Source organism: Haemaphysalis longicornis, unplaced genomic scaffold (genome assembly GCF_048455015.1).
Source record: "Haemaphysalis longicornis isolate Haplotype H1 unplaced genomic scaffold, Haemaphysalis longicornis Haplotype H1 scaffold_10, whole genome shotgun sequence".
Classification (NCBI taxonomy): Eukaryota; Metazoa; Arthropoda; class Arachnida; order Ixodida; family Ixodidae; genus Haemaphysalis; species Haemaphysalis longicornis.
Window position 1 is genome coordinate 84,337,558 of NW_027526204.1, and position 23,319 is coordinate 84,360,876.

At 46.2% G+C, this 23,319-nt stretch overlaps 1 protein-coding gene across 1 annotated transcript in view; it reads right to left on the reverse strand.

Annotated features, from left to right (window-relative positions):
- LOC144158861 (uncharacterized) overlaps positions 1-23,319 on the reverse strand; it is a gene marked incomplete at its 5' end in the record, with an annotated part of 86,857 nt that overhangs the window by 47,995 nt on the left and 15,543 nt on the right. Inside the window, 1 exon segment of the mRNA XM_077690033.1 lies at positions 22,470-22,630. Coding sequence (XP_077546159.1) covers positions 22,470-22,630 — 161 coding nt within the window.

The window sequence follows — 23,319 nt, forward strand, 5'->3', positions numbered from 1 at the left end:
CTTAACCGAAATATTGCTAAAACGCGAAGCTTTCTCGCATGCAACCTGAGTGAGTCAAATTCCAATGTACAAAATTTGTGCCGGAATGGCACAATCGGATAAACAACGGTTTCATAAAGGGAGGGGCCAAAGTTTGATTGCTAGTAAAACGGGAAGCGTTTTTTTTTTTTTCTCTTATGGCGTTCACTGTGTGCGTTGCCTTTCCTGCAGTGCCTTTTGGCGTAACGATGGAAGGCACCAGTGAGCCTTATAAATCTTCGCATTAAAAGTTATCCCCACGATTCAGATGCTTTATTTGGTAATGAAGGTGCGTCAGTGTTCAATATGTATAAATTCGTTATTTTCTCACTTTTTATTGTGCGTTTTTTTGTTTTCCCAACCAGAAAAGCTAGGTTAGTATTAGGCACTTCGAACTCTGAGTAAGGCGTACGAGGTGTTTAGGGGACTCGTCTAGGAAGGGCAAACCCTGCGTGGCCGAGGCCCCTACCCTCCGCAGGAACCTTCAATAAAGTCATTTTCTCTCTCTCTCTCTCTTAGGGGAGCCTACCGGGCTTCATCACACAGACAATTTTTGGCGCTCTTTATCCTCTGCTGGCCTTGCGCCTTTAGACGATAATAATCATCATCATCATTCACCATACCGACCACCCCGAGCTGTCTGGAAAAGCGCGGCTCTTAGCGTCCCAGCCTCGTCCTTTGCGTTCCCTTCTACACGGGATTAAAATATCTCCGTTTCCCACGCTTGGCTGGTGTTGGACACGTGGGGGCTTACTAGGTCTCTTGGAATATGAAATGATGCTGACTTGTTCTCACCCGGCCTACAGTATCCTCTTTTATTCTGTGACAGGCGTGTGCACCCAGCCAATCCGCAGCACGTATAAACAGGCGGCTCAACGTTTCTGTCCAATAAATTTCTTCCTTTTTTTCTTGGCTGGGGGGGGGGGGGGGTGTTTAGTACGGCGAACGTGGTATACACAACCCGTCAAATCACCGAGCAGTGGTTACCGCATTTATTTCTATTTATTTATGTGTTTTTTCAGTCATCGGCTCAAGATTTCTCAGCCCTCCCACACCGAAATCTAGCCGTTTGGAGTTCTTGTAACACCTCAAATTAGAGCTTAACGGCACCAACAAAATGCCATGTTCACAAAGCTGCTCGAATGGAAACTATCGTACCATCTATTGATTTTTTTGTGCTTCGGTGTGTTTTACTACCCTGGGAAAGCTGCATTGCGGGTGAGCCTCAGGATTACAACGAACTGCTCTTGCGGTATTATACCCGCCAACAGGTTTATTAATGTTGGTTCAAATTGCAGCCGTTCCTCCTCTGTATAGCATTTCTACGAGCTTGAATGCGACCAGATATTTGTGATATTCTGCTGATAGGTCTGAACCATAGTCGATCCCATTGACACATCAAAGAAGTCCAAATAGCACCTTTGTAAAATAATTTGACAGTACAAATTACAACGTGCAATAAGAACAACTGTCTGCGTGGCATAAGAATCTCCTTGCTGCGTGTCACGAGGAACTAATCAAGCACTTTTTCGTTGTTTGGTCACCTATGAGTGGCTGACATCTTCTTATAGTTTATGCGAGAGAACGTGCAAAAGATCAGGAATGTTTCAGGTGTCGACGAATACAAACATGAGGGGTAGAACATGCGCGCCGCCTCTTTTGAGACGACATGGGCTTGCTATTATGTCCATGTTTATTCAGTAGGGTTGAACGACTTGGCTTTGGAAGTAGACTATGTACTGCTTTGTGAGTGCCGCGCTTGACATCGTTGCAATGCACGTTTCCAGTAAGCGTGTAGTACAAATATTTTTTATTGACCTCAGAGCTTCTGTTTGTAACATTTACTAAATAATCTATTTTTATTCCCGCTGAACTTACGTTGAAACAAATAAACGATTGCGTTTTCTCACAAGATCATTTATTTGCGTGCTCGAGTTAACGGAGCAATTCAGTCCCCTCTTTTTATTCCTGCGCAATTCTGCAGTTGTGTGGCTGCTTATACAAATAGACAAAAGGGAGGAACGCTTTTTCTGCGGCCTAGTGCGAAACAACTTTCGAAGAGTCCAATTGTTAACTGAGTACCTTCGCAGATGCCATATACCCCTTATCGTCTCCTGTGGCGGTGGTCGTGGCTGAGGCAGCACTTGGTCCATTGTTACTCAGACAATCATCGTGGGTAAACTTCAATCGCGCAAAGTTTGCGAGCATAGTGTTTTCTTAGTTACACTCACGTATTTCGCATTTCTGTCCGCTAGAGCGACTACCTCGAACTATGCGCCCCAAAGCGTGCGGGCTAACATCACACTCAGCTTAAGCTAACCTAACCACGAACGAAACAATATAAAAAGAAAAAAAGAACTGCGCAGAAAACACAGCGCCGCATTCCTTTCCGCTCGGGAAACTCGCGCAATTAGCGCTTTCGCTGCGTCAAGGACATCACTCGCATTCCTTCGAGAATGGAGTTCGCAGAAGTACTTTTTTTTACCTCGGCGATGCCGAAGTCCCTTTTCTCCCAAAGCTACTTGAGCTGTTCGCATTTTTTTCCGGGAAAAATTAAAAGCAGCTTAAATAATTACCCGCTGGCTATCCAGGTTCCAGTAAAAGAAAGAGCAGTTTTGTTTCGCAGCAAAAACATACCTCATTGGGTACGTGAGCACAGCAACAATGCTCGGTTTAAGTTAAGGCACGAGGATAACGAAGACCGTGTGCGTTTCTTGTTGGTACCAGGGTAATGGCTGACAGCGCAATTAATAAAGGCCCTGATGGTTTTCGGGACTAACCTTACTCCCAACGCTAATAACGGCCATAACTATACACCTTAAAGCATACGTAACTTAGCAGTAGTTAAGAATTAAAAAAAAAACTGCAACAAACCTTTCCCAACGAAAATGCTGTTAGCGAGGCCGTCGCATATTTTAAAAGTACCCGGCCCTGTTATAGCGAAAATTCTAAACTGAAAAGAAGCGCACTCAGGAATTTACAAATGAAATAAAGCCTAAAGATCCCGAAGATTGCTAAGGGAAAATGGCGAAAGCCTTCAGGAGCCCAAAATAAATATAGGAAATCAATTATCTCAAAACATCCTCTGGCATTTCGCCCTGGGACAGACATTCATTAACAAGTACAACCCAATACCACTTCTATTGAGAGGTGCTCGCAGTGCTTGCGGTATCAAAATTCATCATTGTTTTCAAGCACACGAACCCAAGGTAATTCCCGCATTCTCAGCCATTTGCATTGCATCTTAGCTGCGCCATACTTTTATTGTTTTTCTTCTCTAGCCTACGCGTCTGGTCAATTAAGAAGTCATATACAGGGTGATCAAAGTTAGGTAGACAGTCCTTTTTTTAATTAGGCGCTTAGATCTACGTGAACCCTAACTCTACAGTAAACTTATGCGCCGAGGAGGATTCTGAATGAGGTGGTAATTAGTGATCTCAGCGGCCTAACTAACTAAACTTGAATAATTAACTTTTTATTGGCTGCAGTAAGCAGGCATGTTTCTATTTAAAAGTTAGACGCAATCGTCTTCCCACGCAGGTTCATTTGGCAGAATTCTTTTAACGCATCCCTACTCCGAGATATCGAACTTCGAAGTTTAATTGCCGTTCGCATGATTACGCATGTAAGGCAGTGAGGACCGCGGCAAAGCTCCTCCCTTATATCACGTTCCTGTTTTGTACGTTGTTTAGTTTGAGAATGGGGTGGAGGCACAGGCAAAAGTGATAACTGGCACCCTTTTAGTCTAGGGTTGCGCAACCGCAAACTGCAGTACTGGGAACCGCTGTTGTTCCTCATTTCGCCAGCCGCGAATAAGAGAGGGGCAGTTACAGCTGTGCTCATGCGCGTGCGCGTGCACGCGCGTGCATAATCATAGCTAATAACGGCCATAAATAACGGCGTGTGTGCGTGCGTGTGTGCGTGCGTGTGTGCGTGTGTGCGCGTGTGGGCGTGTGTGGGCGTGTGTGCGTGCGTGTGTGCATGTGTGCATGTGTGTGTGTTGGGAGGGGGGGGGGTTGATATGCGCGCGTAGTTGCAGTGACCAACTCAGTAGCTCATTTTCAACGGGACTACTTGACAAGCGTCTGTTGTTTCAAAAACGGCCTACAAGCATGAGCGCTTGCTTGCGAGCAGGAAGCAGTTGCTGCATTAACCCGCATCACACAGGAAAGACTACTGCACGTTGCGGAGAAAAAGGGCAGACTCCCCGGCCTTTGATGTATCGACGGCCGCCGAAGAGAACATCATGAGCCAACCTCCCCCCCCCCCCCCCCCCACCCCTTCAGGGAGCGAGCTGGTCGCCGTCATTGCGAAGTCTCAGGTCAAGTTGAGAGGCAACGCATGTGCCTCTCGCGTAAACCCGGTGATACGTAACGGGATCTTTATAATTTTTGCGGGAGGAGATCGACGGTACAATAGTGTTTACCCCCAACATGCATTCCGAATAGTCGGTAGTATGTGGTGCAGGGCCCCTTGATGTCTAGGTCAGTGGTCCTCTTCACAGTAACATTCGCATCCTTGTTAGTAAGACACAGCAGTACGTTTTCTGAGCCAAACGTTTAAGATTAACCGAACGCTGCTGTTTGCTAAACCATGGTTATTTAATTTTTCTCTCCTCTGAAACAGTACTTTAGCCATATTTGAATCTAAATTTGTATATCTCAAACTTACATAATAGCAATAGTCTTAGACCGTTCTGCTACTGAATAGTTCCGCTCAACGTTACGCATGATTGCCTACGCTGTTATAACGACCGCAGGGGAAGCCAATTCACGAACATTCTTAACACTCTCAGAGCCTTGTGCTCGAATATTCAGTTTGTATTCTGCACGAAAGCCGAACAGTTTCTCTACAAATGTTCCTCGTGTGCATTTGCGGAGCGTAGCTCAGGCAATAACCCGATGAGTACTCACACGCCGCTCGGACAATATCCCGTGCAGCTATTATTCGCCTGATGCCGTCTCTCCCTTGTGTGTGCTAACAGCCTTTTTCCCCGCACGCAAAGTGAAGCTGCCTTGCCAAATACGAGGCAAATATTTCACAAAATTGCTCCTTTCACTCCACTCCCATTACTAGCATTGGAAAGGCCATCACCGTTATGTCCGGAAACTTTTGAGTACAAACATTTGCGAAGGAGGAAGGCTGAACGGCACGACCATCAATTTCCTCTCAAGATCTGGCTACGACGGCTTGTTTACATTGCCCCACAAAGCTTCAGTGCGAGATCTTGAAGTAAATAATTCATTCTGCGCCATAAATTTCAATGCTGGCAGTTGCATGTTTCTCTACACGCTTCTTTTCCCATTTCGTCTGGTGCACTCCATCGACAGGAATAGCCGCTTTTTACCCGGTGCAGCAGCGTAGAAAAACGCCAAATTGGTAAAGCGATGCCATCCGGCAAAAAGAAAGCGTAGTGGTTTCTTGTTCACTCCATGAGTTATTCGCCACGTCCTTTTGCAAGTAAGCGAGTCAGGTTTTTTTCTCCGCCCATTACTGTGTTTTCCTTTCCTTGGCAGAAGCTTTCTTTTAAAGCGAAAGACGTAGCAAAGCGTGGCCGGGATGCCGCAGTGTCTGCACAGGTGATAGTAGAATGTGGGGTGTATAGCGTGTAGCCTCGTAGAATGTGAGTACTTATTAATCTGTAGTTGACAAAAAGCCGTCCGTTAGGGCCTGGTAAGTTGCTCAGAGACTGGAGGTTGTCGTACTCGGCCGAGCCGGTAATGCTCTGTAATATCCTTGTACGGGAGAAGAGGGTACCTGTCCTTTCCTCTGCTTCTAACGGTGCTCAGCTGACTAAATCTGGAGCAAAAGAATTCACCACCTTGTTTCCGCAGAGGCAGGAGTGGGCTGAGACACAGATGATTATGTTTTCCGATGTGGTTGAAGGATGATGTCTAAAGGAATCCTGGAAATTCTTCGAGGAGCATAATTTCTGTACGCCGCTTGGCAGTCCATGATGATGATGGAGGCTCGGGTTTGGCCGTATCCGTATCTTCAGCATGTAGCCTCGTGGCCATCCGTTGCTGTTAAGCTAGTGAGGGTAGAAAGGCGTGTTCCGGTTACCGTAGTTTTAAATTTACACCGGGCATAGTCCGTGGCGTTAGTGTATGGAACTTCCAGGGATTTTCCGTATTTGCGTTGAAGGGACTCTGCCCTAGCCGTTCTTTGTGCGCTATGGTGTCGACGGTGCATCTTTCTCGGTATACGAGTGAAGTTTCAGAGGACCGCCATGGTCCTCATACCTAGAGGGACCATGGCGGCGTCTTCCGTCTCCATGAGAGGGTTAAGCTTTAGAGATGCTAGAGCTGATCGACCGGTGCTCGTGAGGCCGGGTCGGAATCGCTGTGCCGTAAATGGGGTTCGACGATTTGGTCTATGGTGTATCCCTACTGCTGCCAGATACTTCACCCATGTGGGTGCTGCGCAGAAACTGCGGCGTCCCTGCCGCGATTTACCGCATGGTATAGGAATGTCAATACGAATGTCAGTGCTATAGAAATAGCCCCGACATCTACCCTACCCTAAGCCACTCCCAAGAGCTTTAATCCACTTAGACGAAAGAATATAAATCAAATGCCTGTGGTAGAGAGAACTCGCGAGCTCTTGCCCCAGTAGACAGCTGCAAGACCGCGGGGAGATTAAATGGCACACCGGAATAAAGACTCTACCTACAGCACTTTTCAAAGTTAAATAAAGTCGTCATCTCCTACACTACCCTGCTGCAAGCTGCGCCTCTCGTCAAGCCTCCGAATAGACGAGCCTGCTCGACAAGAGCTCTAAAGCCAACACCGTGTTCGAGCAAGGGCCATGAGTATACTGGTCAGCGAACTCTGCGACTGCGGAACTTGTGGGGCTGTCTAAAAAAAAGCCCATTTCAATGGATTTTAGGTCGCCATAAACCAAGCTCGATTCTAGTATATAACGAAATCTGAGCTAGTCGGTTCACAGTAGCTTATACACGGATCAGAATAAAATTTCAACATGGGCAAACAAACAATTTTTCGCGGGCAATCTTGTTTGTTTATTTCGTGTTGAAATTATAGGCTCTCCTGAATATCAGTTGCATTGTTCTATTTCTGCGCTATGGTCAATATGCTTCAGTTTCAATGCGTTGCAAAATATTAATTCCCATTGGAAAGGTAGGAGAGAAATGTAGTTTTTGTTCCTTCGCTTAAAGAGATACGCAAATCGTTTTGTTATCAGGTGTCTCTTTTTTTACCGCAGGAATATACAGTACTTCTTGAAATTGCATCTTCACGATCACAGCTTTTTCTGGTCGGCGCCTTTGTTCTAAAGACCGCCCTCCGCCAAGGAGAATGGTTGGTTTTCACTGCCCTATGAACTTTCTTTGGTTTCGGAAGAGGATGACAAGAAGAGTTTAAAAAACTGCGAAAATTGATGTGCAATTTTCTTGTTTTTCGCCCTGGGACACATTGAATATTACGCATTGTCTGCCAACTTACCTCTTCCTGTCTGCGCTTCGTCTTTCTACTTTGCAATATTTTGTTGTTTATTTTCATGACAATTCTGTCAAGCAAAACGGACCCATATCGCAAAAGAAAACCACGTGCTAAAAAACAGCAGAGTCGAAAGTGAACACTTTGGAGTCCTATACAGTTTTAACCCGGTTTTACAATAAACTGCTATATTTTCGCGCGGCTCGGCTAACGGCAACGCCTCCAGGGGAAGAACATATTAAACCAATGAACAAAAATACGTCCTAAGATACCAAAAAAAAGTTCTGAATGAAAACTGGTGAAGAGTTGTGCAAACACCTCAAACCCATTTTGCAACGCTTTCCAAATCTCGGCTGAAGCTCTGCTCCTGACTGTGTAGCGCGCTCTTTTGTTGGCAGACGCTAAACCGCCTCCGTAAACAACGCATTTCAGCGATTTCCGGTCCGTAGTGCCGTGAACTGAACCGGATTCCGCGCAGAAAATCTCCATGAGCTCAGCACCTGCATTTCATTTTTTCCCCCACAAAGTCCGTGCGTTAGAATCCCTGCCGACGTTTTCCCTCATGCCACGGCAGGCTTCACCACGGGGCCTACAGAGAGACGTGTGTCCTCTGATACGCGATATTTTTTTTTGCTCCTTTTCTCTGCTTCCTTTTTCGTTTTCTCTCCTGAGCGCATCATACGCTTCCAATGCTGCTTCTTCCGGGCTTCCGTTGCTGTCAAAGAAACTGCCGAGCTGTGCCTTTCTCGCACGCTTGAACGCTTTTGCCGTTTTCTCGTTTGAAAGTAGCAATATACGCAGACTATGTGTCTGAACGTCGTTCCACTGTACCTCTGTCTGTTTTTTGTCGTCGTGTTTCTTGCAGATAGATATTTCTCTTACTGAAGCCTCTCTTTCGCGTTTTAATTTTTCTGCTTTTCCCCTCAGTCGGGAAGAAAGTATTACTCCACGAAGGGCACAACGTAGCGATCTTTCCGGTTTGATACCTGTGCTCCGTGGCCTGTGAGAGCAAACAGGAAGCAAGGTGAATAAAATAAGCGAGTATTGAAAGACCTACGTATACGTTCCAACAATACAAACAAAAGTGGGAAGCGCAACACTTTCGAAAGGAATTCCCTTCGTCCGTACGAAATCACTGCATTCAAGCATTCTTCTTTCAACGCACTGCTCCGAATATTGTATTTGTTTTGCAGGGTTTTTTGCATTATTTTCATTCTCCGCCTTTTTATTCTTTTTAGAGCTGGCATATTATGCCCTGCATTGATACTCTGCACTCTGTAGGAGACACTGCGTCACCCGTTGCGATCTGACGGGTGCTTGCAGTATCAGGTGTTGCTTGAATGCGCGCATGACTTCGGATATTTTTTTTTGTGCTTTAGCGCGTTAATAGAGCGAAGCTTTTTTTGCGGAGTTCTCTCGGTTTTCAGGGAGCTCTAGCTGTTGCTGCTGGCATTCATGCCGGGTGTGCTGCTGCGATTCACTTTACACAAAATCACGCTGGCCTCATCTGCTCCCCGGCGACGCCTCAGGAAAGGAGGCCTTGGGTAGTACCTGCCTCCGAGTTTCGAATACGTTTGCGTTGCTGAGCAACGCTCAAGAGCGAGGCGCTCTTGATACTCTTGTGGCATGGGCACCAGCTTATCACCAGAGTAAAATACATTTTTAGGCACTCCAATTGCAGGATTGAAAAAAGATTTGGCGTGCCAATTGGAATACAGCGTCAAGGTAACGGCCCGTGAGTGACGGAGCTCCCCCACTTGAAAGTGCACCGATAGTCAAGTGATAGAAGTGCAGTTTTAGCCAAGCGATTTTGTAAGTTTATAACCTAGAGCTTTTAATTCTAGTCTTTCATTCGAAACAATTGACAATTCGTGGGTTGAGGGCCCCATGCAGTGGTGATCGAAGGAAGCTGCATGCAATAATGCATGCTTGCAAGGAAGTTTACAAGGCAGGCCATCGATTTTAGGTCTTATCGTAATACCCTTATTATCCCCTAGGAACGTTTGGAAATGGAAAAAGGGGAGCAGTGATTGTGTTAACGTAAAACCAGCTCGAGGTGAAGCGATGCTTCACTTTGTAAGTCGGCGCTTACTTGGGGTCATTGGTCAGAACGCCTGTGGGGCGCCATGTTTTATTCCTTTTTTTTCGGGACCTGCTAATGCACACCGCAACTGACTGATGTCAACATCACCTAGACGCTTTCGCTTGCCTTTTTTTTCTGCGCCGTGTTTCATCTATCATTTCCCTGTTCCTGTGCTGCAGAAACCTTCCCAATACATCCTTCGTACGTGTCGCAGTACTTCGTACGTGACACAAAAAAAGAGAAGTTCGAATGTGTTTGCGTGCACGCCAGCGGGCTGTCTTCTGGTGTCCTCTTTTTCCCTAGCCCCGTATTGTAGAATATATTCAGCATGCGGTTTTACTGAGCAGTTCCGCTTAGCGATTTTCCCCGAACCTCGCTCCTGCGACTTGCTCTCTGCCTCGTTCCCGATGATGATGATGATCATTGATATTGGCTTACCCTTTGTAGCGGTGTGAAGACGTGTTATCTTATCAAAAAGGACTAATATACCTGTTTTCCATTCTTGAGTCAATACTAGCGATTTTAGGGCAGGCACAAAACTTATTAGGCACAAAATACTTTTCTTTTCCTGTTAAAGGTGGTAACTCTCCTAGGCAATATTCCCCTCCCTGCTTTTTGTCCACCAGCATTCTAATCTTCTTTTCGTCGCCTCGACAGCCTTGAAGTTAACTTCCTTTGTGCTACCCTTAAATCCTAGGGCGTCTGGAAGCCGAATATTTCCCGCATGTAGATTTGGATGGGTACCCTCGCATTCTAACACTATCTGCCTCTCTCTCTCTCCCTCCCTCTCTCTCTCTCTCTCTGCTCCTCTCCTGTATCTCTCTGCATTCAAGACTGGCGGTCGGGCACGGAGGGTGCGAAATGCCACTTCGCGGATATCGAATCTGGAAAATGCGCCGACGCCCTCCGCAGAAACAACAAAGAGAAGGGAAGAAGGCGTAAGCGTCGTCGTCAGCAGATGCAGGCTCAGCAAATAAGGATGCGAGCCCAATCCACCCGCGTTTTCTTGCGCTCAGAAGTGGCAGGGCATTTGCGACGAGTGTCCCGTTCGTTTGTTTGCCTCCCTTTCCGCTCATTTCTCACGGGTTGTTTGCTTCCCTCGCCGTCATTACCTCGTAGCTGCGTGAGTGCACCCTTTGTCTGCGCCTTGAAAGTACCGCCCGAAATGCTCCGAGGGCACTTATTGGGCCGCCGTCTCTTTCAACCGAAGAGCACTCTCGCTTTCAATTTGCTTCATTCGCGGTTTGCTTTCCTCGAAGATTTGGAGCATTTTTTTTTTCATTTCGTACGCTGCTATTCTTTTCTTCCGGTGGCAAAGGCCCCGGGCCTGTGTTTGTCGCCAGCCATGCCGCGTCTCACTCGGTCTCTTGTTTATCTAAGTGTTAACGCTCGACGCAATATCGAGTATGTCAGTCGAGCAGCTGTTTTCATTTACTGCACATTCTGTGTCTTTTTAGAGTTATGATGCCACACCAGAGCCTGCGCCGAATGCTCCATGCGGGTCTAGCATGCTCTCTAGCATTCTTACCATGATAAGCTGTGAGAAGGGAAGAAAACCAAGCTCGGCGCTAACCTGCTTCTTTGCTGACCTAAACATGCAAAACTATGCATTACGGAATAAATTTTAGTACCACAGTTCTCTAGTGGCTATGTAAGCAGCGCAAAAAAGGCAAAGACAGAGAGAGAGACACACGACGATGATTGCGCAGAATTATCGGCTGGTTTTAATTCGAAAGAGACACAATATACACAGCCGTACAACCGCAGATTTATATGCGCATGCCTAGAAAATTTAGTTTTTTCTCGGGCAAGGTAATAGAGGCCATGCTGACGCATGCCTCACCGATTGTTAAAATTCCTTCTGATTTGAAAATTTGACGGGACAGCCGTGATTTGCACTTTCTAATGATGGAAGGGTATTTTACTTCTCGCTAACTGTCCTTACTATGCGAACAATGGCTTGCCAGGAAGCCTTCCGCATCTCTCCCCTCCAGCGCATTTCTTTACTTTGCTCGCGTGCTCGTTCAACATATCGTTCGCTCATCTCCAAGTTTGGTCAACATACACTTTTCCGCACGTTCATGGAATTTGGTAGACTACGATTTCTGCGCATTCAACAAAACGTCACCGATGTTTTGTGCCGCAGCCACTTTGCTTGGTTGCCTCCGGGTCGGTCATTTTGCAAAGCTTAGAGAGCTTGTGAGGGGCAGAGAAGACCGCATCCACGTCATACCTCTGGGCCACTTCTTTCAGAATATGTGATATCGTGTGTACGTAGGGTATCACAGCAACCCTCTGCCTACACTCTGCGCGGGCATTACACCTTTGTGGCTTGGTGGGACGTTTTGCTAGAGTGCTCTCGGCTACCGACACCAGGAGATGCTGACGGTAACGGGCACTCAGCAGTGTTTGGGCTTGCTGGCTGAACGCATCCGTGATACAGTGTGGGCAAGATCTTCCAAGAGCGTTCTTGAAGCACATCAAGGCTGTAATTCTTTTAACTTTGAGTGCGCTGAGTTGAAAGGAAGAAGTGGTTTGTTGGCTCTGAGACCCTAGCTCCAACAGATACCAACATCCTTGAACCAAAACCAGATGTCTAAATATCGAATTTTGCCATTGACTTGCAGTTCGTGCGTTAGAACAAGAGGGTACTTTGCGTCACAAAACAAGCCCAGCATCTTCCTGCTTTCACATTAAGTTGCCTGTGCTTGACAGTTCAAAACAACCAAGAAATAGTCAACAAAGCGAAACACTTTCAGAACATTCGTGCCAGTTATTACGGACCTAATGATGCGATCGATATCCGCGACAACTAAATAACTAAGGCCCGGTGCAATGGAGGAACCAATGCATACACCCTGTTTTTGCAAATGGGGCGTCTCTTTAAATATGATGTGGCTTGGCTGAAGTTAAAAGGTTAACAGTTCGAAATGCTAACTAATTTACATTCCCCTGGCGTTTCGGAAAACAACAAAACCGCATTTGTCAACAGAATGTTGCACGAATTCAAGGATGAGGTTATGGGCTAAAGAATAAAAGAGATCCTCTATGTTGACTCCGAAGGCGGGAACCTGGCAGCACTCAAGTGCTCGTTTCTTGCAGCGCCGTCTTAACTTTTTATCGCTTGACGACCGTTTTACTGTGTTTAACTAATATTTTTAAGTAATGCTGACAAGAGCTGCCAGGCCTTCTTAATCCACCGGTAATTACGTGCCTGCAATTACCGGCGGCAAAAAATTTGGGGTTTTGAAGACAATGTATTTAACCGTTCCCGACAATCACTGATAACATGCGTTCATCTGGTACGTTAAAGGGACAGACAACCGATTTTTGTGGCGTATATGTTCTCTAGCTCGTATGAAAGCCAGCGTTTTATATATCCCGGTAACTACAAGCAATTTGTAAACAACTTGGCGGAAATAATTTTAATTTGGCAGCAATTTTCCTGAAATCGGAGGAGTGGTGGTTCGTAGTGTCGAAACTTGACACTACGATATGTGTCCCTGTCACGTGACCTGCAAACCTGGCAGCTGCTGCAACTGCTGAAATGTTTATTTAAGTATTGAAAACCTTTTAACAGAAGTATTTAAACAAGGTTAACTTGTATGTGTATTTCTAAAGATTATTTTGAAAATTTTAAAGACACGCCACCCGCCGTCGCTGGGTTGCTCACAGCGTAGCTAACTGAGCCTTCATGCCCTGCGATTCAAACTTTTTTAGCTGGGGACAAGTTTTTAAATATCGTTTTTCATTTAGCATACAGACAAAAGTATGTTGCCGAGCTACTCTATTTCATGGTTGCCAGCATTATTTTTGGGAGGGTCACATACGGCTCATACATCTAAAAATTTCGATTTAAAAAGTTCTAGGGCGTTATCAGCAAAACCGTTTCTCGTGAAGGTGCTTTAAGTGATGCCCTTTCATTTGGGATAGAGAATATATACTCGACAAAAATCGGTTGTCTGTCCCTTTAATCTACTGGAAAATATCTCTGAGCATCAAGCCCACAGGGGCTGAGCCCTGTAGCAGTACTTTTGTGAGGGTTTCACTTTGACTGCCAAGTATCCGACAGGCACGACGACCACAAAGGAGACAGCAAATAACGCGATTAGTCGAATTTTTTTGTTTTATTCAACGCTCTGGGAGTAGTCATATTGTTACAACAAGTACGAGAAGCAATGCAAAAATTTGCAGCAACGAAATACAGCAACAAAATACATGGCAGGGGGGTAACCGCAGCGCCTAATGAAAGAATGACAAGGCAGACGAACCAACAGAAATACCTGTTTCCCTACCGGGCCCCTTCAAGTGAAAGCTGTCAGTTGTAAGTGAAATGTGCCAGTGCTGCTTTTTTAAATTTTTGTGCATTCTGGCTTATGTTGTTACATTTCCTTTTCTCATTTCGTTTTGTTGTCGTTCCCTAACCCACTCCTTGCTGCCTTCAAGTCCCGCAACGAGCACGTCTGTGTGTTTTAATGATCTCCCATCTTTCGACACCATTTTGGCTTTCCCTGAACTGCATAGTTTAAGCTTTCCGATTGGCTCCGTTGGTTTTTGTCTTTTTCATTTTTTTTTTTCACGTTGCACAGCCGGCCTTACCCGCCATATAAAGCTAAATGAGATGCACAGAATTCATACGAGCAAGTCGCTAGGCGGCACTTGAGCGTGTCGACAACCTCCCTTTTTTATGCATGATTTTACCCTACGAACTCCAAACATTCTCGTCTCCAGAGCCTTTTTTCTGGCTAAAGAACATAATTAAATTGAGTCTTTTTTACTAATATAGGCTTCCGACTACAAAGGAGTTTGGATATTTTAAGAGCGTGATATAAACCAAGAAACGAATACGCGACCCCATGTTTCTATGTAGCACCGAAAGCCGACGCCACCGTCTTTCATACAGTGCTACTGGAGGTCCGAGAACCCCCCAAATTTTTGCGAACATGCCGTAAGCTACTTTTTGTGAAACCCTAGCCCCTCCCTTTTGCCTCACGTTCTCCTTCTGCAGCACATTTTCAAACAAAGAAACTTTGCAGCGTGAACACCTTCAAAGTGAGCGGTGCATTTAGCTGTTGTTTCGGCGGCCTAGCGGCCTAGCCAAGCAGCGCCGCTTCTACGCTGCTGCCGCAGCTGACAACATGGCCTAGGGAAGAAGTATCGTCTCCACATCCTCCACTACCACTATCTGTCCTGCGCTGTGACTTACGCCCTAATGAGCGCGACCACAACCTCTGCCACCAAGTCCTCCTCTCTCAAGAGCTGCAGTCGTCAGCCTGCCACCGCATATGCATGCCCGGCAAGTGCCGATTGAGTTTGCATAATGACTTTTGCATTCATAAAACTCACCGACAAAACTATGCATGAGAGGCACGATTTTTGAATGACTTTGGCATTAGCAAAGGATTGGCCGACGGGAAGCGCTTGCTATTACTTCCCAGGCATGTACTGCATATGCGTTGCCATCCGCGCTAATGAGCCTGTGCAAATGCCGGACGCATTAGGTTAGGGGCTCATGAAAGTCATAGTGCGTCACGCACTCCACAGTGCATGAGGTATCACGCTGGAAAAGTTTCGTCGTACATTTGACAGCAGTCGTTCCAGCCGAATTATACGAAACGCACCGACACTCTTGCACAAAGTGCGGCATCTACTGTGCCACAATTACACTGTAAAGTGAACTTCAAGCATAACTTTGAGGGTAGTTTTTCCGCAAAGTTCTCGTCAATTTTCTTAAAATGCATGGCAATGCAAAACAAATTGCAGGCTTACCACCGCTCAGACCACACTCTTCAAGGAAAAGTGTTTCACATGGGATGACTCACGCCATCTAAAAGAATTGTTTTGTGAAAACGGAAGAAATGATTTATAACAAAATGTGCTACCCGTAAAAAATCAATTTTCCTAAACATTTCTGCTATCTTATCTACAAATTCAAAGGGTGCGTCAGCTTTTCCGCATTTATGGCTAACTATTTTTCGTAATCACCGTCTTAACCATTCGAAATTCTGCAAATCACGGAGATGCTTGCCAGTGCGACAGCGTGCCGGGATTTACCTCAGTTTACTTGGCTTGTTGTCACGCATTACTATACCTGCCTTTGTCACCCAAAGGGTCACACTAAGAATGACCAGTATGTATAATGTAAATAAATTGATAGGACCATCTGCGTAACATAACATAAGCCCCCTGTTATCACTTGGAGACATGTGGAATGATTGTGTAATGTAATTAGATAACTATAACTTGATACAATGCTTCGGCCACAATCCATAAATTTGTTCTCAAGGAACAAAGTGAAAACCAAAAGCTTTTTTTTCTTCATTAATGACTTCTTGCCACACTGTACAAGCTTAAATGCGTAATAAGACACAAAATAGTGTCCGGAGGAGAACATTTTCACAGCAAGTTCTCTCGTTTGTCCAGATTGGCGCAGCCAACGTGGGTGAGCCTTCTGCATAGAACATTGCTGTCGATGTATCTGCTCCCTTATTGGCGGGTGGCGGTTTTCCCCCTCCCCCTACTGGCCGAATACCGGTGTAGCTTTCCCAACGCTACGCAAAGTTCGGCAAGCGGAGTATGCGGAAAACAGCGGGCACTAAATTTATTTCATGACCATCACCATCAGCGTGTCTCCTACGTCCTGTAGAAAATGAACGCATTGCCAACGACTCCCATGACCCACGGCCAAGCGCATACCTTCCGGACAAGTCTTTGAACCTAACCCTCGGCACTAGTCCCTCTATTTGCAGAAACTACTGCCTCAAATGTTTCAAGTTTTCCCCCGTTTTATGTCCTTTTTAAAGCAAAGCTTTCTACCTCTACCAGCCAACGGTTCTTTCGCGGCATACGGGACAATAAACTACCAGCGCGGCGGAGGCGACGGTTGGGGAAGAGGAGGCGTAAAGTTTCCCTCACGGGGCATACTGTAGATGGCGCAGCGAATTTGCCCAGCGGTCCCCGCGCGGAGGTGCCCACTCGCTGGCGGGCGCGTCGGCCGCACGGCTTTGTCGTGTGCTTTGGCGACGGTTGTTTTGGGCCTGTTTTGGCGCAGCTTCGCGTCCATTGCGTGCGTCCTTCGCACGGCTCGATTAGCTTGTTCGACATCACCGCCTGGGTAACGCGGACCCGACGGTATTAAGTGGTCGTCAGGCAAAGATACGCTAAGAATTAGTTTTGAGGGCGGGAAAACCAAAAGTACAAACCACATACAGATATCTGACCGCAAGAGAAACGCTACCTTTCGCGCACTGCTTGCCAGGAATAGGAATTCGTTTCCTAAATTGGTGACTACCAATTCCGCTGTGTTTTAAGAGGTATTACAAAATGCAAAAAGAGCAACCCGTTCTGAAAAACAGCGATTGTAAAAGTTCCCTCAGCTTTATCACAATTCTCAAACTTACTAAACTATTTAGTTTTAATCGGCATAAGTGGGAATCACTAAGATCACGTGGCGAATTGTTTCGGTGTCTGCGCTTGTGTCGCGCGGTGATGTAGCCCCGAGCAAGCTCATCAGGATGGCTAGGTTCCACTGTCTCACAGTTTGAAAGGCGCTCCTCTCCGTTTTCTTTCCGCCGACGCATGGCCAGGCTACAGCGGCGGCTTCCGCCGTTCTAGCCCAGCCGTGGCCGACGCTGCTGCGTTCGGGACGCCGTCCCCGCGAATTTCTGGTAATGGGTGGTATAATATCTGGTTTCACTCTTTTTTAAGCCACGTGTGTGAATTCGAGTCAGGTCGCATGGACAATTGTTGTGCGTGTCATTTAAAGCTTTGCTTTCAAATCACCTTCACAGCGTGGATTGGAGCCATTTTTTTTTGTTTGCAGGTGCCCTGCGGAGAATGTCGGCTTATTTGATAAATAAAAACCCCTCAAACAACGTGAATAAGTCGTGATCTCAATCCTCCATTCTACACAACCACATTTACTGCTTCCATTCAACCTTACCGTCAGCTTCAAAAGCTGTCCCAAACGCTCTTGACACTCATTGGCAAACGAGTGCACCTAAGAAAAAATGACTATGAAGACGAAGCTTGTCCGTCTATAAGACGACTAAGCCTCTCCTCTTCATGGTGTTTTTCTCTCGTATACATTCTCCAGATGCCCCTGGCGGCCGTTCACTGGCTCCACTTACTCCATGTTTCACCGTCCTTCCTCTGCCACCTCCCATTCATTCACGCTTGTCTCTCCTCGCGCAGCGCCACCTAAACAGCACACACTGGTCAACCCGTCAGCGCCAGAGTAGTCACCGCTGGAAGGCGCCCTTTCGATTTACCCAGGCACAAGATACTCATGAAAACCAAGACTGACGAAAAGGGCGATTAGATCGCACGGAGATCGCTTTCGCAGCAACGGGTAGTAAACATTCCTAACGAGAATAGGTCTGGCCCGCAGGACTCATCAAGCCCGCAGTGGTTACTTCAGCAGCCGGCGGCCATCCGACCGAGAAGGTCTGCTGCCAACGAATTATTTCTTCGGGCACCCCTCTGAGTGGTAACAGATAGACGGCAGTATATTACCGCGATCCCAGCCGCTCAGAGCCGTCCTCATTAGACCCGGCGTGCACGTCCTTCCAGACACCCTCTCCGGATTCGAGAAGGAGTGGGAATTCATTTGCCGGGCGAGACGAAATTAGCGGTGCCCGAGCAGACGCCTGCGGTGGTGTTTTCGCCCCCCAAAGCTCGTTACTTCCTTCCCTTGCACGTCTGTTCTACTCCTTCCGGGTCTCGGGAAATAGAAAACGCTGTATTCAGCAGCAGGTGCTTTTGAGGATAATGAGACTACGTATTAACGTTCGTCACCCATCCCGTTGGACGCTGAGTGTTTGCAAACGCGTTGCCACCTCCTGTAAGTGTTCCTCGCGTTTTTGTCGAAATGTTTTGAGCTCGCTTTCTGAGTGAGTTTACACTCAATATTGCAATTGTCGTCTTTGGTTAAATTTGTTTTCGTTTTTTGAGTGGAATTCGGACAGGACGATTAGACGGCGACAGCTAAACAAACAAGCAGGACACCCCCAGGAACTTCAGAGGAAAGAAGCCAGCAAATCGTATCCAAATTTCTTTCGGCATAAATTCAATGCTAAAGAAAACGTTGGCGAAACTAGACATTTGTTTCTAAACTCCCCAGTCAAACTGTTTCGAATTCATTGGGTTGCAGTACCAATAAGTGCGCCAAACTTCTGCGCCGTTCCGTCTGGCAGTGTACACATTCATGGCGGTGGAGCGGCTGTACCAGGGGGATGAAACTTCGCCGTTTTTCTGTCCCGTGACTGCAGTGATCCTAACGTATGGGGGTTGTACTACATACGAGCATAAATGAACGTTGTTGTTGCATTTTATAGTTATTACCAGGTTACTTGTTCATTGCGGAGTTTTCAATATGCAAGTGAACTTAAAAGTTGCAGTTCGAGATTGCGAAAATAAGAGCGCCACCCGGAGTGGAAAACGGGAACGGCGCCTTCCTACTTCGCACCGCAGAGGAGGGGCGTTTCATGTCGCGCCCACAGGTGTGCTACGGTCCACGGTGTTCCGAAGGCCATTTATACCACCGTAAGGTTTGTTTCATCGAAACAGACGCGTGAATGGATTCGCGCCGTCATCACAGATCGTGTATTGAGTGGTGTCAAAATTCTTTACGCCACGCCGGCATAAAATTCTTTCGGATCCCGGCGAACGAAAAGTACAATCTGAATGCTGCTCGTTTTGTTTCTCTACGCTTGTACGAAATAGCAGGTTGCGGTTGCAGCAGTAGCTTTATAATTTAATTGAGCATATACGTGCACTATTTATTTATTACATTCTGATTGTCTTCTTTGCCTCTTGAATTACATGAAATGCGTGGCAGAGCGTCTGGAAATCAATCCAAATTAGCTACACACGTTTGTTTATACGTGCGTTATTGATTTAATGCTTTTCGATTGTGCGTTTTGCCTTTTAGCGCAAGTGAACGCACGGTATACAGGAATGTGTATTTAGAGCAACATATACCATAACTAATGGAACAGTGTGAGCGTATCTGCACTCTTCTTATTATCTTTTGATTGACTGCGTTTAGTTTGTTTTCGTAGCGTGCGTTGTTGTTATTAGTAATATTGATCTTCTTATGATTTTTATTATCAGTATTATTATTAGTATCGTTATTAGTATCAGCCTATTTATGTCCATAGTTGGAGGAAAGCATCTCCCATAGACGTTTGGCTCGAAGGGCGGGTCCATAGGTTCATAGCATGTGTTGTTAGCACTATGTGAATTGAGTAGTGAGTATATAAATTATTTACACATGTGAGTTCAGATGGACGCTCTCTTCAATTGATTGCGTTTCAGTTGTGTGTTCTGCATTTTGTCTTCACGTGAATCCGCTGCATACAGCATAATGAATTTGTGGCACTAAATGTACAAACTAAGCAATTACTGTATGTGTTTAAAAAACAATCATAGCTATAATACCGCCAATTATAATTTATACTTAACGCTTCAGTTCCATGCTTCGAGTTTTAGCTTGAAGTACAAGTGGGATATATTTACAAGAACACAGTTACAGCGGTAACCCGATACCTAATCAGACAATGTAGGCTTAACGTGTCCTAGTAATTTATTATAGGTTTGTTAATAATGTTTTTATTACCGGTTTGCTGCAGGGCCCGAAAAATACCAGAGGAATACATAGTGCGTGAAAGTATGTATGCACGAATGATTGTTCAGAGATCCTGGTGTGGGATGGCTGATTCTGTCTGCAGAAATGTATTTTGGATTAAGAGGAAAGGTGGGTCGGTGCCACCAAACATCATGACCGCACAAATAGAAACATGTATACGCGTCTCTTAATAATGCAGGCTTATTTTAATTTAAAATTTGCCTTCACGATCGGTGTTGTCAAAGTCGTCTTCGTGGCAAAAATGAGATTAAGGAATAAAGAAAGGTCCCTAGTGTATCCGATAAAGTTTATTTCGAATACAGATGCCAGTTTTAACTCAGAACTATCGTATGTGCGCCTGAAAGTAGCAATAAAGCTAGTATTCATTCTAACGCAAATATACACTCGTGCATGTTCATGTTCTAGATCTCGCGTTTGGCTCGAGTGTGCCAAAGGGTAGGACCTGGTTCATTTCCAACCTCGGCAGATCTACAGCAGCTACCGGCTGTGTCCTGCCCATTTCCCAGCAGAGACTACGCGGACCTTGTGCAGACAAGGCACTGGACAGATATGCACTGGCTGGATACCTAGTTATGAGCATGCGGCCATGTGCCATACAGTTTTGTATACAACTAAAAGCGTAAAATATGCAGGTCGTGTTTTTACTGTATGAATGGTACATTTCAGAAATAAAAATTATTAAAACTTTTTTCTTTCATTCTTGTTTAGTTTGTGTGTACTAGTAAACCAAAACAACATCGTACTCGAAAGAAGGGGTGCAAAAAGAAGTGGACGCGTAAAACTTCATCAATCAGAACGAAACAATTGCCCTTTTGATAATGTGGCGGGTTGTGCAACAGGAACCAGATTGCGCGGTGGCCATCTCAATATCTTCCACTCGCTCAAGTTACTTTGCATGTGCGTCCCAATTGAATTTGGCGCTAAATCTCCCCCTCCCCCCCCCCCCCCCCCGCTCGGCTTTTCAGTCCTCATCAAGATGGTGTCTCCTATTGTATGTCTGCAACGCGCCGCCATGTTTTTAGAACCCGCCCCCAAACACCAGGGGTTTGTCCGGCACTGCGAGCGAATTGCGTCCTATGCATGGTATAGGATGTTTCACTCCTCTGGCTGTACCCTGATAAACGGCGCACTTTCTGCTCCTCCCCTGCATTTCCGCTCAATGCTTTTCCGCGTCCTCTCGCCGTGTCAGCGGCTTAGGTGCAGCGCCGAGCTGCGATGTCACACTCTCTCCACCCTCCCGACGCCTCCCGACGCCTTGGCTTCATGACTTCGTTCACGAAGTCATGAAGCCAAGAGACATCAACACAGTGTATTTACAATCCTGAGAGCTCCGCGGAGGCATGGCGCAAGATCCTCTTCTACTTCTACTTCTAGCACGTTCCCCGAGTCGGAGCGTGCTACCGTCGTCATCTTTCGGCTGGTACCCGGCACATGCCCCAATGTTGTGCATAGGCTGCGTACTAACTCTTAGACACTGCAGCATAACCCCCGCGACGGAAAGCGCCGTCTCGGTGCTAATTACAGAGACGCTGGGCGGGGACCGTCGTGCGGTTTCAAGTGGGCTACGTTACGGTTGTTGAATGGGGACAAGTTGGCGATGGCATGGCAGGCGATATTTGTACTCTCTTTGTATAAGACACTGCAGCATAACCCCCGCGACGGAAAGCGCCGTCTCGGTGCTAATACAGAGACGCCGGGCGGGGACCATCGTACGGTTTCAAGCGGGCTACGTGACGGTTGTTGAATGGGGACAAGTTGGCGATGGCATGGCAGGCGATATTTGTACGTGACAATATGAACCTTGTCCGTTTCCGGAAATGGCGGTTCAGCTAGCGGCCATTTTACCAATACTCAAGGAGAAGCTATATGCCGGTTAAAATACACAACCGAGGTAAGCACTAGAGAGATAAGTTCACGCCCCTTAAATTGTTTCTGCAAGTGACTACCCGTAGTATTGTAGCTTGTGGTGCCACATTGCTGGACCTCCCTCACTCCACCCAGTTTAATATACAAACGCATTGCTGGAGAGACAAAGTTAGGAGTTATATAGAAAATTTCACATCAAAACCTAAAGATCGCACCACCATTTTCTAGAATTTCTGTATGGGGCAAGAGTGGAAACATCGAACGTTGCAGACGGAACGGCGGATTTCACCGCAGTGACCAGAAAGTGCTCCATGAATACTGATGTTGTTGCAGTGATGTACACAAAATTCTTGGATACTTAATATAAGGAACAGGGTAGGATAGATGCACGGCTTACCGGAGATGGTTTTGACGAGGATTTCGACGCGTGCCCTGGCTTCCTTCATAGGAGAGCCGCCATCCTCGGCGACGACCGTGAAGGCGATCGTAGAATCCGCAAGGTCGGACAGCGAGCGGTTTAGCATCACTTCTCCCGTGATGCCGTCCAGGGCAAGATATCTACGAGAGCAAAAAGTCAACAAAGACGCGAAAACGTATTAACATTCACTATTATTTGTGTCGTGTGAATGAAGCATTACTGAAGTAAAAGATCCGATATAATTCAGGGCAGATGAGACATTCACAATTACCGTATTTTCACGACTCTAACGCGCCCACGATAGTAAAGCGCGGTAGAATTCAACATCCGGAAACCACGCAAACATTTTGATGCCAATTCTACTGCGAACACGAAATAGCCCTCAACATATGCCTCAAGATTGCACAAAACATTGAAATGAAGATAAATCGACATCCAATATCGACATCCAACAGGGCCCAAAGCATTCGCATAAACTCGTATCACGAAGTCCCGTAACGTCGACAAGAAAAAACAAGCTTCGTTAGCAGAGCGCTTGTTATGATTTCCTCTTTGCAGGAACATTTATGCTCAAATAGGGAAGCAGTTAATGTGGCAACATGGGAAATGAGAAGGAAAATAGCCGTTTAATATGTTGCAATATTCATCAAGGCGTTGTCGACTACATGTCCTTGGCCTATTTAACGTTTGCATTGCGGAGAAAAGCATCCTCAAAACTAAGAACAAATTATCTGTTGATGACTAAACGTCCCTGATTTTGATATTGTAAACATTAGCGCCAGCGTCCTCTATCAACAACCACTCCCCACTTCTACCACTTCAACCAGGA